The sequence below is a fragment of the Budorcas taxicolor genome, chromosome 11 (assembly GCF_023091745.1).
Source record: "Budorcas taxicolor isolate Tak-1 chromosome 11, Takin1.1, whole genome shotgun sequence".
Taxonomy (NCBI): Eukaryota; Metazoa; Chordata; class Mammalia; order Artiodactyla; family Bovidae; genus Budorcas; species Budorcas taxicolor.
This window is the reverse complement of record NC_068920.1, coordinates 145411015-145428440: the sequence shown is the minus strand read 5'-3', so window position 1 is coordinate 145428440 and position 17426 is coordinate 145411015. Positions and strand designations below refer to the sequence as shown.

The window sequence follows — 17426 nt, the reverse complement described above, 5'->3', positions numbered from 1 at the left end:
GCTCAACGGTGCTTTCAAAAATGATGGTTAGCATTTTTCAACAGTGAGTTTTTTTTTTATCATAGCATTTTTTGTAATTGGAGGATAATTGCTTTACAATGTTGTGTTAGTTTTCACTGTACAACAGTGTGAATCGGCTCCAAGTATACATATATCCTTGTCCCTCTTGAGCCTTGTCCCTCCCACCCATCTAGGTCATCACAAAGCACCAAGCTGAGCTCCCTGTGCTACACAGCAGCTTCCCATTAGCTATCTGTTTTATACATGCTGGTGTATATATGTTAGTTCAGCAGTAGTTTTTAATTAAGGTATGCACATTTTTTTTTAGAGACGTAAAGTTGTTGCACACTTGACCGAGTACAGTATAGTGTAAACCTCACTTTTATGTACACCACGAAACCAAAACATTTATGCGACTGGCGTTAACTGGTTTGGTTGTGGCGTCTGGGTCCAAATCTGCCGTATCCCCAAGGTCTGCCCTTTCTACCTTTTTATTTGTATCAAACCTGAAAAATCATGTATTTGTATATACAGTGAACTCTTCTGATTAACACTTCTCCAAATATAGGATGTGTACTCGTACAAGCAAGTGGGAGTGTCTCTGAACAGGATATTCACAGTGAACCCCAAAGGAGAGCTCGTGCAGGAACATGCCAGGACCAACATCTCCTCGTGAGTATCACTGTCATTGGCAATGACCTTGGAGTGACGTCTTACAGTTAATAGTATACCTTTCTAATCCTTTGGTTGCCTACATCTTAATCTTTTAAGTCCTACAAAGAAACCATGTTTTAATTTCTAAGATTTTGTCCAGAACCTAAGTTTTGGATAACCTGAATTAAATCAGATCCATCACTTCAGGGCACATAGAAGGGGAAAAAGTGGAAACAGCAGCTTGGGCTCCAAAATCACTGCAGACAGTGACTGCAGCCATGAAATTAAAGGATGCTTTCTCCTTGGAAGAAAAGCTGTGTCAAACCCAGACCCTGTATTAAAAAGCATTGACATCACTTTGGCAGCAAAGATCCATACAGTCTAAGCTATGGTTTTTCCAGTAGTGATGTACAGATGTGAGAGTTGGACCATAAAGAAAGCTGAGCACCAAAGAATTGACGCTTTCGCATTTTCACTGGAGAAGACTAGTCCCTTGGACAGCAAGGAGATCAAACCAGTCAGTCCTAAAGGAAATCAACCTTGAATACTCGTTGGAAAGACTGATGCTAAAGCTGAAGCTCCAATACTTTGGCCACCTGATGTGAAGAGCTGATTCACTGGAAAAGACGGTGATGCTGGGAAAGATTGAAGGCAACAGGAGAAGAGGGCGACAGAGGATGAGATGGTTAGATAGCATCACCAACTCAGTGGACATAAATTTGAGGAAATTCCAGGAGATCGTGGAGGACAGAGGAGCCTGGTGTACGTACTGCAGACCATTAAGTCGCAAGAGTTGGACAGGACTTAGCAAGTGAGCAATGACTGTTGCTGCTGTAACAACCACCTCTGGGTTAAATATTTAAACATGTAATTAGATGCTGCTACAGAGTAGAATGGCATGAATTTGAAAACTATTGGCTGAGATTTGCCGAATTTGCTTTGAAAGCCTAGAATGTGAATAAGAAATGTAACCAAATTAAAATATCATGAGAAGCTATATTTAAAGATGAGGAACGTATATAGCCCTTCACATCCTGACCTGTAATAATATTCTCACCAGAAACATCACCGTGTGACTGTAAGAGTTCCTCTCGTATTTTTGGCCGAAGCCCTTCCTCCCCAAGGCCGTGGGCCCAACAGGGTACTGTCTGCAGGGAAGCTGCCTGGCTGGCTGGGGGCCCTCTTGACTTGGATGTGTCTTGCTTTGGGTTCTTAACTGCTTCAAGTGGATCACGTGTCCTCAGCTGTGCCCACTGGGTGATGTCACCTGTCACTGGGTGGCGTCGGGCAGACAGACGTCTTCCTGCCTTGTCTGTATTAGAGGCCGTACCCCTGTTGGCCTGGTCGCTGGAGATCTGGAAAGCTGCCTCTGGCCTAGGCCACCCTAGGGGGCCTGCGGGGCCTTCCTTGTATGGAGGAGCTAGACTTGTGAAGTTTGGGTCCAGCAGCTTCCCAAGGATTGTTTTTTTTGTAAATCGGAGATCTAGATTCTCCTCAAGCAGATGCTCATTTTCAAGATGGTCCTTTTACCTGTTGGAGTCTAATCCAGCCTAAATAGGACAGTTGTAGGTTAGGGGCCCTCTAGGGGCTGCCCCCTAAGCCTCCCTCCGCCAGGCCAGACCTAAGGAGTTCTTAGGGTGTGGAGGGGCAAGGGGAGGGCGGAGCCAGGAAGCCAGGACCCTCCTCCAATCCCTGGGAACCGGAGGCGGTGCTGGGCATGTCCTTGGGAGCCCATGACAGCGGGAACTCTTCTTTCCTCCCCCTCTCTGTGTAGTTCCTCCCTCTCCCGAGTTCTCAGTGGCGGGCCCCCCACCCCCGACAGTGTCTCAGTTCCCTTAGCCCCCCCCGACCCCAATCACCCATTACAGTGGTTCCTGGTCTCGAGACAGCAGATTTCCATTTAGGGTCAAAAGAAGTCAAGTGAAACGTTCCCCGGAAATGGCAAAGGTTTCTGCTCAGCCAGCAGCCAAGAGGCAAGTCTTGTCACGAGGGGCATGGGAAGGGGGACTGCTGCAGCTCTGCAGGTTTGCCCAGGAGCTCACATGCATGCTGTATCCATGCCTTGTGGGAGAAAACTTTACATGTTGGCAAATAATGATGTCACCTTCTACCTGGACCAGGAGATGACAGCTGTTTCCGTGGGAGAGCAGCCCTCCTTCCCCAGGAAAGCAGGCGCTTTTCTCTGGCTTGGAGCTCGGGTGCCAAGCTGGCGCCCTGAGCTTGGAACCTCTGTGTCTGAGCTTGGAACCCTGGCATCGGAGCCCAGCAGGTGCTTGCCCCTAGGGAGCTAGCATGTTGTCTCTGAGAAGTCAGGAGCCCACCCCAGGTGGGGGCTGTAGTGCTTTCTTTCTTGGCCTTGTGGCCAGCAGTGCTCTGGTGCTACTTGCTCTGAAGGAGCCCCTGGTGAGGAAGGTTGGCCCGAGAGAGGCGTGGACGGACCGGGTTTGGGTCTGGTGCTGCCAAACCCTGATGATGAATGTGAGCCGGCCCCTGGTAGGCAGAGGCCGCCTCCCCGAGTCACAGAACTCAGACAGACAGGTCTCCAAGCCAGGAAGTATTTTAAAATTTTGTTTGAATCCTTGGGAAAGACACAATTCTTGCTTGTTAATGGAGATTTTGTCCATTTTGTGTAAGCGCAATGTTTCTCTGGAAGTCCTTTGTTAAATGCACACACTCACCCAAAAGTTGTTTTATGCCTCAGAAATGTGAATTCCTGGAGTTTGGATTTCAAAAGCCCTTTCTGGTTCTTAGCAAATTGGAACTGGAGAGGGACCCGGGGACTGTCAGGGAAGTCTCTGGGAACATGCAAGGAGGCCTGGGCTCATCATAGTTTCTGGTCGGAGCCCAGAGGTCTGAAAATGCGTGTTCAACATACAACTTTCTCTTCGTAGTTCTAGGCCACAGAAACTAATATGCAACGTCTCCTTGGGAATACACAGAAAATAGAGTGAGAGAGCATTACAGGGAGGATTGAGAAACACCGGTGAGGCCCATGTCCACATTCTAGAAGGACCTGAAACCCAGAGAGGGCAAGACACCTGCCCAGGGTCCCACAGCAGAAAGACAGGAGTAGATAGATCCCAGGTCTTGTGACCCTTGTGCCAACTAGGGCTTTTTTCCCTTGAGACTAATAATTAGCCAAGGCAAACTATTTTACAATGTTAATGATTAATTGTTACATTTATGGAGCGTCGGTTCCCTTTATTTCACTGTGCCTACGTCTTTTAATTTAATCCTCGCACATACTCTGTGCACAGTTTTCATCTTCTCCCTTTCCAGTTGAGGATATTATGGCTTAGAAAGATGAAACTGCTTGTCGGAGACGGCATAGCTCATCAGTGACAAGGATACTGGAGTGGGTAGCCATTTCTGTCTCCAGGGGGTCTTCCTGACCCAGGGATCAAACCTCGAGTCTGCACATTCTTTACTGTCTCAGCCACCAGGGAAGCCCTCAATGGCAGAGCTGAAGGTCGCATCCGAGTCTCCTTAGGCCCGAGGCCCAGCGCCCTTTCACTGCACCGTGTTGCAGCCTCCGGGTGATGCCCAGGAGATGTTTCTTTTCTGTGGTTCCCCACCTCCCAGGCAGGTGATGTGTCTGTGTGTCTGTCCTACTGATAGCTTCCTGTCTTCACTTCTGCTGTCCTTCGAGTCAGGTCGGGTCACAACCGCCTCGCCCACGGGGCTGTCTCTGACTCCTCCTTGGTTGGTGGACCCTCTGATTTTCCTGTAAGTTAGCAAGGGACTACTCTAGAACAGCCTCCGTTGCGTTAATCGCGTGGTCCCCACCCCGGGCTCATGGATTCCCGCTGACTCCCAGGCGCAGCATGGGCTGCGTCCAGGTGTCCCTCACGTCCAGGCGGTGAGGCAGTCCCTTCTCCTTCCAGGTACGTGAGACTCTGCGAAGTCGTCGACCACGTCTTCCCTTTGCTGAAAAGGAGCCACTCTTCTGACTTCCCGTGCTCGGACACCTTCAGTAACTTCACCTTTTGGAGAGAGCCACCGCCACCCTTTGAAAACCAGGATGTTCATTCTGCATCAGCCTAGAAGGTTCCCGGCCACCCCCTCCTGACATCCCGTGAAGACTGGGCACTCCCATTAAAGGATAGGTTTGGGGACGTGCAGTCATTTGCTTAAGAGCAGAGAGCACCGAGGAGGGGGTTTCCCCTCCCCAACCCCGCTCTGGGGTTGTCATTTCTAAGTGACACGCAAAGGGTGTCTGTCCCTGGGGGGGCATCGGCTGACCCCTGGTGTGGGGGGCCATGCCCCGCTGCCCTCTGCAGCCCATTCCAGGCTGGGAGTGGTTAGTGTGTAAGATGGGCTGTGAACCCTGGGGGTCCTTGGGATGATGAGATCCAGGGAGGGGCGCCAAGTATGCAGGACTTCCAGGAGAGTGGGGGACACATCGCCACTTGGTGGTTTGTCCCATGGCTGCTGCGTGTGGCAGGAGGGCTGTGCAGGGTCCTGTGAGCTGGATCTGAGGTCTTGGGAGGGATTCCAGACCTCCCTGTGCTGGGCCTTGACCTTGCGGATGTCCCTTTGCGGTGTTTGCTGACCGGTCAAATGTTTGGCTAAGTTCTCTCATTCCTCCAGTTAAAGCTAACTTACATAAACTGGCATATTTTCCCCCATTTTTTGCGGCACGAGGCTGGAATGTCTATGCCTTAACGCATCCATGGCAGACATTTTATGTAGAATGTGCTTTGGCTAGCTCCCTGTGACTCTGCAATGCCTTAAGTTCAGATTATAGGAAATAACTACCAAGGCAGTATTTCGAATTAGTTTGACACTCTGCCAGCAACCTAGCCTGCAAGGTGCTGCTGAAAATGGGGGCTCGAACAGAGCTTATGCCAAACGGTGATGGTGTCGCTTTCTTTAGCGAGCTCTTAACAGAAACTGGTTGATTTTAAGAAAAGCAGTTTGTAAAAGTTAAATTATATATTCTTTGTAGATAGTGTTATTTATTACTTTACTCTGATTGGGGTTACTGTTAATAAGCATTTTAGCCATAATCTATTATAACTGTCAGTAATACATTAAAAAGATAATACGTGTTAGACCATCCAAAGAGTCTTATTCTGTAATCCTCACCATGCTGACCTTCTTTTGGAATTTATGAGTAATACTTTTTATTTCCCTTTGCTTTTCCCACTCAGATTAAGGGCAAGTGGGTCAGCAATTATTCGAATGACATTCTTCAAGCTGGTAGAAGATGATGATCTTTTACTTGTTAATTAAATTGGCTCCTGGAGAGAATAATTTGAAAAGTGAAAAAATTATTTTGGTGAAAGATTTTGCTTTACTTTCTGAGCTATTATTTTTTTTAAAGAGTGTTTTACTCCATTGATTGAAATGCTCTCCTATTTAAATCGCATGGTTAGAGTCATAGGAGGCAAACAGCAGAACAGCTGAGGCAATTCTACTCTTTCTGTGAAAGAAAATCCTTTCTTGTAATTGGTGGGCTTTGCTGCAATGGGTGCCCTCCCGAGTGGTCCATGTGGCCACACAGGAAACACCAATGCCTGTGCATAGCTAATCGCAGATTTGCACGGAAGCATGATCCACATGTGCAGATCCCTTTTTGGAGGCATTAAAAACAATTTAAAATAATCCTGCCTTACCTTGGGCTTGCTCATTAGTGACGTTTGGAGGCTGCACTCACTCTTTCTGTCTCAAGGGTATTTTGGGGTGAATTTTAACTGCTCTGAACCGAGTATCAGCTCACAGGTCTGCAGAGGATGGCCCAGTTTCTCCCCTGCCCTGGGAGGAATTTCGCCGTGGCCCTGGGTCACCTGTCCCTTGTGGCGAGTACCCTTCATCAGGATGACTGGCCGCTGAGAGCATGCAACTTGGATGTACCCTAAGCTTCCACACCACTGCCCTCTGAAACAGTGCATGCCTTCCAGAAAGTTGCAGCGTCAGGTTTGTGTCACAGTTAGAGCGTGACCCCCCCGGAGAGGCTGTAACTTTCACACTTGCCTCGTGGGCTTTGGAAAATGAGATTTGTGCCTGGGAAGCACTCAGTCGCATGTGTGTGCTAGTTTAATCAGTGTTCACACACCCACAACGTCACGGGCTAGGATGCTGTGTTTGGACCACACATTTCAAAGCTGCCCAATGGAAACGAATCCCTCCATAGTGACAGGTCATCAAACATTCATCACACGTGATGGAGAAAAATGTACATCCCGGGTACACTGGGGAAAATGATGATAACTTCAAAGAGAATTCCCTTTTCCATTTTAGGTTTGGGATCGCCATTTAAAATATATTTTATTTACAACACTTGATCTGCATTTGTATATGCTGGTACAATGATTAAAAAAATCACTGTAATCCTTGATTGCATTGTCCTGGATGCAGAGCTAGAATATATTGTAATAAAAGAGACCAATGAAAGACTTCCCTGAAAGCCAGGCGTGTGAATTTTAGTTTTTGCTGTTATTAAGTTATTGATTTCCTGTTGTGTGATATCAAGCATACTATTTTATTTTCTACTCAAAAGGAAAAACCTTAAAGCTTTGAACTGTTCAATATTGAAATAAAAAAAGCCCACCTTTTCTGATCCCTTTGGTGAAATCCTGACCCTCTGTGTGCACTTGGGAGGGAAAGAGGGTGAAGACAGGAGAGAGCTGGGCTCCTACCCATGCAGGGACTCATCTCACCTTGAAGGGAATGACTTAGAAGCAGGGAGAATTGTGCTAGATGCTGTATGTGAGGTATCTCCCAGGACTCGGCCCATAATCAATGTTTAACATGTGGCTCTTGCACAGGCAGGCTGTGTTCTGTGCTCTCGTATGGGACGTCAGTCAGGTGCAGCCCCAGGAGAGCTCAGGAGAACCAAGCTTATTACACTTCCAGCTTCTCAGAGTGGGAGGCCACATGGGAAAACCCCCAGGGTGGTCAGGAGGCAGAAGAGTGAGGGGAGAGCCGAGGGCACAGCCTTTAATGGGGTCTGCCCAAAAGGCAGGGCCAGGGGAGCTGCTGAGGACTACCAGGTGGAGCTCATTTCAGTGGCCTCTAAGCTATAGGCATGGCCTTTTGTTGCTTGGTGCCCGGCCCTGGGCTGATGAGAGGCGAGGAATAGTGCCAACGCCTGTCTAGCTGCGGTGCCAGCCGTACAGAGGAGGCCTACTCTGGGTCTCGGCATCATCTAGTTTGCATTCCACAGGCATGCTCTAGTCTGGCCCTCTGCTATCTCTAAAAAATGCCTGGCCATCTCTCCTAGCCAGAAAGTTGTTTAGATCTGTTCACGTGAAACTGTCACAACACTGTTAATTGGCTTTGAACAGTGGAAGTGTTAGGAGCTCAGTCGTGTCCGACTTTGCAACCCCATGGACTGTAGCCCCCCAGGCTCCTCTGTCCATGGGATTCACCAGGCAAGATTACAGGGGTGGGTAGCCATTCCCATCTCCAGGGAATCTTCCCGATCTAGGGATCAAACCCAGGTCTCCTGAATTGCAGGCAGATTCTTCTTTACCATTTGAACCACCAGGGAAGCCCTAATTGCCTATACTCTTAATACAAAATTAAAAGGTTTTTAAAAAGTCACTAAGCGGCATGATATACGTAAAGTAAAAGTAGAGACAGTACAGGTGTCCTTGCCTCAGGTCCACTGTCCGCAGTTTTTGGACTTTTTGAACAAATCAAAACCCTTGACGAGTTCACCCAGATAACTTGAAAACCATCAAAATTCCTACTGATTTTGCATATTGTTGACATGCCCAAGATATCCTATCAGCTTACCTGTATCAGTCTAAATCTTTTTGGAATAAATGCAAGAATATTGGCCCCAAAGGTGGCCACCCAGGGTACCAGGTTATTTCCCTGTGAAGCCCAGATCCAAGCAGTTCATCTCAAGGTGTCTGTAGAGTTCATGCCTGTGCATCTTAAAAACAAACTGTCGTTTAGCTGAACATTGCAGATTTAGTCCTACCCTGAATTCAAATAGTAGGTGCTTTTCTGGAAAGTGAATATAAACTGCAGTCTCGAGCCTGTCTCCACTCCTCTGTGGAACCACTAGGCTATGCTATTTCCATTCGGTTGTGCAGACAGCCCTCACACGTGCAAGGGAAAACCAGTTCGGCAGCTTGCATTTCCTGACATCTCAGCTGTAATCACCTGAATATTTAAAATACTTCCTACCTTGGTTTTCAAACCCTGACACACCCCACCAGATGCACCAGCCCTTTGAGCGGATGTTAAGCAACAACTGACAACCAGCCAGTGACCACTGGGCCTCAGAGTGACCTTTCCTATAAAACATAACACAAGCAGCCCTCGTACAATCCTAAGACAGAAGAATAGGCGTGGAGGCAAGTTACACAGCATTATTTAAAAAAATTGAACTCTGGAATCTGACTTCCTCTTTCCAACAGGAGTGTTGTCACCAGCTGTTCCAGGGAGCTTTGCCACATCTGCCATCATTTCGTATTCATCTGCCTCCCTTTGAAACTGCACAAAGCACTGTGCCCTGTTTCTACAGAGCTGGGGGTCACGGGGGGCGGATCCTGGCTCTACCCGACATCTATGGGCTTCTCTGGTGGCACTAGTGGTAAAGAACCCGCCTGCCAATGCAGGAGACATAAGAGATGTGGGTTCGATTCCTGGGTTGGGAAGATCTCTTGCGGGGAAGTGGTGGCATGGCAACCCACTCCGGTATTCTTGCCTGGAGAACCCCGTGGACCGAGGAGCTCTCCAGGCTCTAAAAAGAGTCAGACACGCTGAAGTGACTGAGCATGCATTCACATGACATTTTACTTTAATCCAGCCTGGTCAGGGCCACATGAGTTGCTGAGAGAGGACCTCTGGAAATCCAATACAGCGGCTCGCCAGAGCCACAAGGTATCCTGAGCCTTTGATGCATAGCCACTAGCCTCAGCCACCTTCTTGGGCATTCATTGCCATGTCTGCTGGTCCCAGTTGGGAGGAGGCAGTGCCCTTGACCAGACCAGACCAGGCCGGGCAGCCAGAGTGCGTGTGAACCAGCAGCCCTGGGCTGGGCCCAGATTTCTGATGGCTCCCTCCCCCAGCTTGTTGGAGCCTTGAGGTGCTGTCCTGACGCCAGCGATCTTTTCACTGGTGCAGGAAGTCCATTCAGGCCTGCATTGCCTTTAATGAGTTTTGCAAGCAAGTAGCCTCTTCCGGTGACTCATTCTGCCTTTTGTGAACCGGAGATGGTGGTTTTAAGTTTCACTTTGGAAAGTAACCGCGACTTCTGCAGCTTTCTCCCACTGCTGGAATCCGAACAAGTTACATTCATTTTGCAACAAAGAAATGTAAATGTAGGAGCGCCAGTCATATTTCTGCTCTGATTGTAAAAACATCCTTTTCCGAGATGGATGACAGTGCCAAGCTAAGGAGAAATGGTTTATATTTTCAAGGAACACATTCATTTGGGAACTTTATATATTTCCTTCCAGAGTGACCTGATAGTTTCACTTTTATTCTTTTGTCTTCTTGATTCATACCTCCGGGATAATCCGAAAAATAAACAGTGCCTGTTGATTGAGTGAGGCGGTTAACCTCTGATTTATTGAAGGAGATTTAGTCCTGGACAAAAGTTCGTGTTCTTGCTTTCATGCGGCTCACAAAGAATGATAAAGGAGATAATTTGTTACGCAGTAAAATTGTTTTCATCTGGACTTTCTGCAGAAGTCAGTTTATGATACCTAAAATAGGTGACCTCTTAGGATTAGAGAGTGTATGCTCAGTGGACCAGCATCTTTCCCCCAACTCAAATAATACAGTGATTCTCAAAATGTTGAACTAAATTGTTTTTGTATAATTTTATTGAAATACGTGTCAACAGAAAGCACTAGTCCTTGTTTGTTGTTGTTTAATTGCTAAGTTGTGTCCGACCCAGTGGACTGTAGCCTGCCAGTCTCCTCCATCCGTGGGATTTATTTACCAGGCAAGAACACTGGAGTGGGTTGCCATTTTCTCAAAATGTTGAACAAAATTGTTTCTATATAATTTTATTTAAATATGCATCAACAGAAAGCAATAGCCCTTATATAATAATAAATCCAAAATGCATTTAAAATTATAGCATCAGTGAAATTCAAATAAACCTGAATGTTACGTGGTAGAAAATGATGTATTAAAGCCAGTGAGATGATCCTCACTTTTGGGGTTGATAATAGAGGTATCCATGCTTTATGTTTCATTTGTCAACTTTATTCTGCTAATTTTTGAGCACGGGGAGGGGGTCATCATTTAAACGATCATTAGCACTGACATACAAATCAGTGATTAAGAAGTTCTTATTACCCATTTCCATCTACACTGACGGCTAACAAGCTGTTGCAGATTCTCCCAACAGGATGGGGTCCCCTCAGTGAGTTGTCTGATGGGACAAGCCTGCCGCAGACTCGGAAACGGGACTTTTGTGCTTAGCCAGGGATTGCACTGTGGAGACTCCATTGTCCTAGGCTGTGTTTGATGTGCCGTTAAACCTCCTTTTGGACATTGTATGACATCGTTTGGGACTCAAGGCATCAGCACACTTGGAGGTTGGGTCCTGAATGCCCATCACCCTTCTGTCTTCCAGGATTCTGACTGATGGAGTACAGCTGAATCCAATGGACATTCGTGGGTCAGTTTTCTTTCCCAAAGTGACCGAAATTATGGAAGTTGCCTGAAGTCACATTGGGACATTTAAATACATCTTTTCATCCCCTGAACTAGAAAATTCCTCCCGTCTCTGGCTCCATGGAGGACAGAGCCTGCCTCCTGCTTTTGATTCCAGCCGGCCTGCACCCCTCTCACATGGCAGACACCCAGCCATCCCATCTGCCAGATGGAGCAGAGAGGACAGGTCCTGCTGGCAGCTGCTTCCCTCATACTCCCTCCCGCCGCGTCCCTCTAACAAGGTGGAGGGTCCAATAAGCTAAATTCTCATCTGTGCACTTTAAGGGAGGCAGGTGGGCAATTCTGTTTCTAGGGAGCCAAAGCTGTTATGAAACTTTGAAGGATGGTTTGGCTTGCTTTGAGAGGAAGTTGGCGAGTGGCCAGGTACAGCACCTTTGCATGGATTCGGGGGGTCCTGGGATGGCTTTCCTGGGGACTGCGGAACCAGGCCTGACACCTCCCCTTCCCACGAGCACTTCCTGTTGCAGGAACTGGGGTAGGGGAGCCAAGCAGCTCGCAGATCCCAAGTCTGTCCCAGTTCACACAGCATCTGGAGAAAAGATGGGGGAAGGATCCAACCTTGACATCCAGGATGAATGGGACATTGGCGTCTTTCTCACCTGAGTTCCTAGCTCCTCACCCCTGCAATACTCAGCTGATGAGAAAGCTCCAGCCAGACCTGGGTGCCTGAGATACCCCCGACATGCTCTGGGGGTAAGGTGGGGAGAGAGGACAATGGACTTGACTTGGGGCTCAGAGATGGCTTGGCTTTTTCTCCCAGCCGCACAGCCGTACCTGCAATCAGCATTCTTTTACAACAGTGTAAAACCATCAACTAATGTACAAAAATTGAAAATTGAAACTGAGGGACTTCCCTGGTGGTCCAGTGGTTAAGATTCCATGCAATTTCCACCTCGGGGGGCATGGATTCAATCCTTGGTCGAAGAACTAAGATCCTGCCTCCTGCACTTCATGGTCAAAAAAAAAAAAAAAAAAAAATTCAGACACAAAAAATAATTTAGGGCGTCGATGTATAACGTTTGAAAAATGTGAGCTTATCAAAAGGGCAGGCATTAAAACTGAGCATGTCCTAAGTGTCCGTGGGAGGACCTCACCCAGGCCTGTGGATAAAACATCACTCTTGAGGCAGTTTGCTTCTGTGTAGTTGATTATGTCTGGTCATGGCAATAAAAGAAATGGTCACATATTGAGGTCTGTGGAAGTTGTTCAGGCTTACACATGAGATAACCTGAATTTTATGGTAACTAGAACAGGTTTTTTTGTGGCCTACCAATGTGCGTTGTAAATCTGCTGTAAGTATTGAAGAAAAGGTCTCGCTGACCTCAAAGAATGTCCATTTAAAAAATAAACACCTCCCTTCCTGGGATGCTAGCACTGGGACACCTAACATGCTAAGGCTCCCTTCCCAGGTGCTGAGGATTCTACATGTGTTGGTATGTTTTTCTGTTTTTTTCTAACAACAGCTTGAAGAAATGTACCTCCGATTAATATTTTTTGTTTTGATAAGATACAAAAGATATGTTTCACATGCTGAAAATGAGGCTTCTCTGGAGCAGTTTCTCAGTGTGATCTGGAAGCTGGCTTCCAGGTGATTGGCCTCAGTGAGGCTCAAATAGAACTCTCTAGATGGTGCTAGTGGTAAAGAACCTGCCTGCCAATGCAGAGACATAAGAGACTTGGGTTTGATCTTGAGTTGTGAAGATCCCCTGGAGGAGGAAATGACAACTCACTCCACTATTCTTGCCTGGAGAATCCCATGGACAGAGGAGCTACAGTCCATAGAGGTCCAGAGTCAGACACGAATGAAGCAACTTAGCACGCAGCACGCACGTTCTTATTGTAGATTGTTTATTGATTATTTTCACTGACAATGTGTTCATTGAAGCCAAGCCTCTAAGCCCACCTTTCAGCTAGGGTGCTGGTAGGCTGCATTTACAGTAACGCCCCTCAGTGCATCTCTTTCCAGTTTGCAATGTGTTTGCACATTCTTAGCTCACTGGCCTGCCCTGCTTGCCCCTTGGTGAGTCTCCAGCATCTCTGGAGGCCTGGTGTAATCCCCACCATCTAGTCTGCAACTGGCTCACAGGAAGCTCTCTGGACGGCCATCACACGCCCATTGTTGATTTCTTCCCAACTTGCCGAGCAAGAGGGAAACAGGCCAGGAACAGGAATTCTCCATTTCCCTCTGTTATCCCAGGTCTATTCAGAGCCCCACAGAAGGACATGCTCTTAGATGTCTTTTCTGAAGCAATGATCCCAGTGCCTCAGTTCAGTTCAGTTCAGTTCAGTCCCTCAGTTGTGTGACTCTTTGGGACCCCAAGGACTGCAGCACGCCAGGCCTCCCTGTCCATCACCAACTCTCGGAGTTTGCTCAAACTCATATCCATCAAGTCGGTGATGCCATCCAACCATCTCATCCTCTGTCATCCCCTTCTCCTCCTGCCTTCAATCTTTCCCAGCATCAGGGTCTTTTCCAAAGAGTCAGTTCTTCGCATCAGGTGGCCAAAGTATTAGAGTTTCAGCTTCAGCATCAGTTCTTCCAATGGATATTCAGGACTGATTTCCTTTAGGATGGACTGGTTGGATCTCCTTGCAGTCCAAGGGACTCTCAAGAGTCTTCTCCAACACCGCAGTTCAAAAGCATCAATTCTTTGGTACTCGGCCTTCTTTATAGTCCATCTCTCACATCCATACATGACTACTGGAAAAAACCAGTGCCTGGCACCTGGTTTATGCCCAGAAAGGTTGATTTGAAACAATGTGGGCTGTCACCAGTCAGCTTGTGGTTTTCTGTTTTGTGCTCCAGCGTCCTACCTGGGCCTGGGTTTCTTAATTGTTTTCCTTGCTGGGCTGCATGGTTGCCATGGAGCAGATAACAGCACCAAATAATGGGTGTATCTGTACTTTGGACCTGGGACAATCCTAAATTTTGTTATCATTGCTGTTGCAGATCGCTTTTTACATTCTGTTTGTTTTCTTGAGAAAATCGACATTCAGAGAGACTGATTTGTCTGGTGTCCTCTGATGAGTAAAAGGTAGAGCAGGAACTCAGATCTCCAAATCCAGAATGTTCTCAAGTGCTAACAGGCCCCGTCCCATGACGCCAACCGAGAGTGGCAGTCGTATGGGTGGCCGCTGGGGTGATGGCGGTGAAGTGGGCAAAGGTCCGAGTCACTCCACCGTGTGCCCTGGCCTCTGCACACAGAGGCACTGACATCTGTCCTGGTGGAGCTGGTGGAGATGAGAGGACCTAGAGCAGGGAACAGGCCATGAGAAAGACCTGCAGACTCTTCCACAGATTACTCAGGGCTGAATCACTGTGTGTGCCACAATGCCTTTCGCTTTTGAAAGAGCTAACACATTTCGAAAAATGGGGTAAGCACCTCTTGCTTTGGCCAGAAACAGATGCAAACCAGGGCCCGTTCTTCTCACCAAGCAGAGCTCAACCTTTCAATTTGAAAATATCTGCAAGGACCCAGTTCTGCTTGGGTGGGCGATGGAGCGTATGTCATGGACACCCCTGCCAAAGGCACCACTGTCAGGCTACACTGGAGGACTTGCCAGGCACCCTGAGACCTGCCGAATGGACACAGCAGGGTGAGCTGAGGAAGCAGTGTCTGGGGCAGGGGACGGAATGGATGGTGCACTCCTCTCCAGCCTTCTGTTCTGCGTTTGCCATAGACGTGTTATAACAGCCTAGCTACACAGAGGGACGACACTCATGTTCAGTGGCTACATTCCTGCTGTATAATATCCTGGTGGAAATACAAATCGATATTGGACTTGCTGTGAAAATGAGGCAGGGACAAGGAATCTGGGGACCTTGAGCCTTAGGAGGTGTGGCAGAAGTGGCTAGCTGTCTTCTAAAGAGTCCTACTGTTCTGGAGAGTTACTGCTGAAAAAGAGCTTCTTCCCTGGGACTAACTTACCTCAGTTCCCAGCCCCCTATCTGGGGGCTGATTTCCACTGCATCTTGGCAGTGGAAATCAAAGCAGCAGTGATTGAACCACCTCTGGGCCAGAGCAGATAAAACACAGGTGTGCCTTTTTCACATTCCCTGTCTCTCTTCATCACTGGAAGCAAAGGTCTCCAGGGCAGAGTCACAAGATGGAAGGAACCTGGATCACTGAATGTGCTGAATACGTGCGTGAAATTTGTGGAGTGAATATGTTTCTATGGCGATAGCCTCTGAGATTCAGAGGTTTATTTGCGATAGCAACTAGCATTATCCAATGGAATGAGTAGTCATTTTTCTAGTAGTCATGTGTGGATGTGAGAGTTGGGCTATAAAGAAGGCTGAGTGCCAAAGAATTGATGCTTTCGAACTGTGGTGCGGAGAAGACTCTTGAGAGTCGCTTGGACTTCAAGGATATCCAACCAGCCCATCCTAAAGGAAATCAGTCCTGAATATTCACTGGAAGGACTGATGCTGAAGCAGAAGCTCTAATACTTTGGCCACCTGATGCAAAGAGCCAACTGATTGCAGAAGACCCTGATGCTGGAAAAGGTTGAAGGCATGGGGAGAGGGGATGACAGAGGATGAGATGGTCGGATGGCATCATTGACACAATGGACATGAGTTTGAGCAAACTCCAGGAGATGGTGAAGGACAGGAAAGCCCGGCGTGCTGCAGTTCATGGGGTTGCAAAGAGTCGGACACAACTGAGCAACTGAACAGCAACAATGGAATGAGAGAACAGATTCGGGAAGAGGGATTGGAGAGAAATACAACGGCAGACCGGCCCTGGGGAGTTGGGAGGTGGCTGCCGAGGCCTCCTGTGATGCAGAGGGTCACTGTGCTTTAGGGAAAGTAGTGTTTCATCCTGAGTTTTATTTCTTCTTTTTTCTGTTGGTAAAAGGGTGGAGGGGAGGGAAGAGAGATTTGACAGTGGGAAAAAATGTTATTGAGGAGCTTTCTTCTCCCATAATATATTTTTCTGGGGAAGGGGTGAGCATTAGTAATACATACAAAGAGTAATGAGCAATAAAAAATGGAGCAACTCTCAGCCTCAGGAGGAGAAAAAATTATAGACCTACAAAATATCATGTCATTTATACTAGAAGGTTTGGGGATGAGAAAAGGTATGTGGGAGATAAAATCTTCATCCTAATAAGTCAATAGTGTGTTAGTCACTCAGTTGTTTCCCACTCTTGGCGACCCCGTGGACTGTAGCCCACCAGGTTCCTCTGTCCATGAGATTCTCCAGGCAAGAAGGCCAGAGTTAATTGCCATTCCCTTCTCCAGGATATCTTCCCATCCCAGGGATTGAACCCGAGTCTCCTGAAGCTCCTGTATTACAGGTGGATTTTTTACCAGTGAGCCACTGGGGAAGACTGCAGACCTATTATATGCCCAATAAAATGCCAGGTGATGCCCAATAAAATGCCAGGTACTAGGGGACTGGAGGAGGTAGTGGCCAGGGAGAGATGGATGTTTAAGAAATCATGTGCTGCTGTTTACAATAGCTAGGACATGGAAGCAACCTAGATGTCCATTGGCAGACGAATGGATGAGAAAGTTGTGGTACATATATACAATGGAATATTACTGAGCTATTAAAAAGAACGCATTTGAGTCAGTTCTAATGAGGCAGATGAAACTGGAGCCTATTATACAGAGTGGAGTAAGTCAGAAAGAAAAACACTAATACAGTATATTAGCATATATATGTGGAATTTAGAAAAATAGTAACGACGACCCTATATGCAAGACAGCAAAAGAGACAGATGTAAAGAGCAGACTCCTGGACTCTGTGGGAGAAGGGGAGGGTGGGATGGTTTGAGAGAAAAGCACTGAAACGTGTACATTACCATTTGCGAAATAGGTGACGAATGCAAGTTTGACGCATGAAACAGGGCACTCAAAGCTGGTGCACTGGGACAACCCAGGGGGATGGGAGGGGGAGGGAGGCGGGAGGGGGGTTTGGAACTGGGGGACACATGTACACCCAAGGCTGAGTCATGTCAATGTGAGGCAAAAACCACCACGGTATTGTAAGGAAATTAGCTTCCAATTAAAGAAATTAATTTTAAAAAATCCTGTGCTGGACTTCCCTGGTGGTCCATTGATTATGCCTCAGTGCTTCCACGGCAGGGGGCTTGGTTTCTATTCCTGGTCAGGG

At 47.4% G+C, this 17426-nt stretch overlaps 1 protein-coding gene across 1 annotated transcript in view; it reads left to right on the top strand.

The window, feature by feature from the left end:
- Positions 1-7216, top strand: part of LPIN1 (lipin 1) — a 127677-nt gene extending 120461 nt beyond the window's left edge. The window contains exons 21-22 of the mRNA XM_052648074.1: positions 569-672; positions 4539-7216. Of these exons, the coding sequence (XP_052504034.1) occupies positions 569-672; positions 4539-4698 (264 nt within the window). The 3' untranslated portion in view covers positions 4699-7216. The remainder of the gene's footprint in view (positions 1-568; positions 673-4538) is intronic.
- Positions 7217-17426: the final 10210 nt, after the last annotated feature.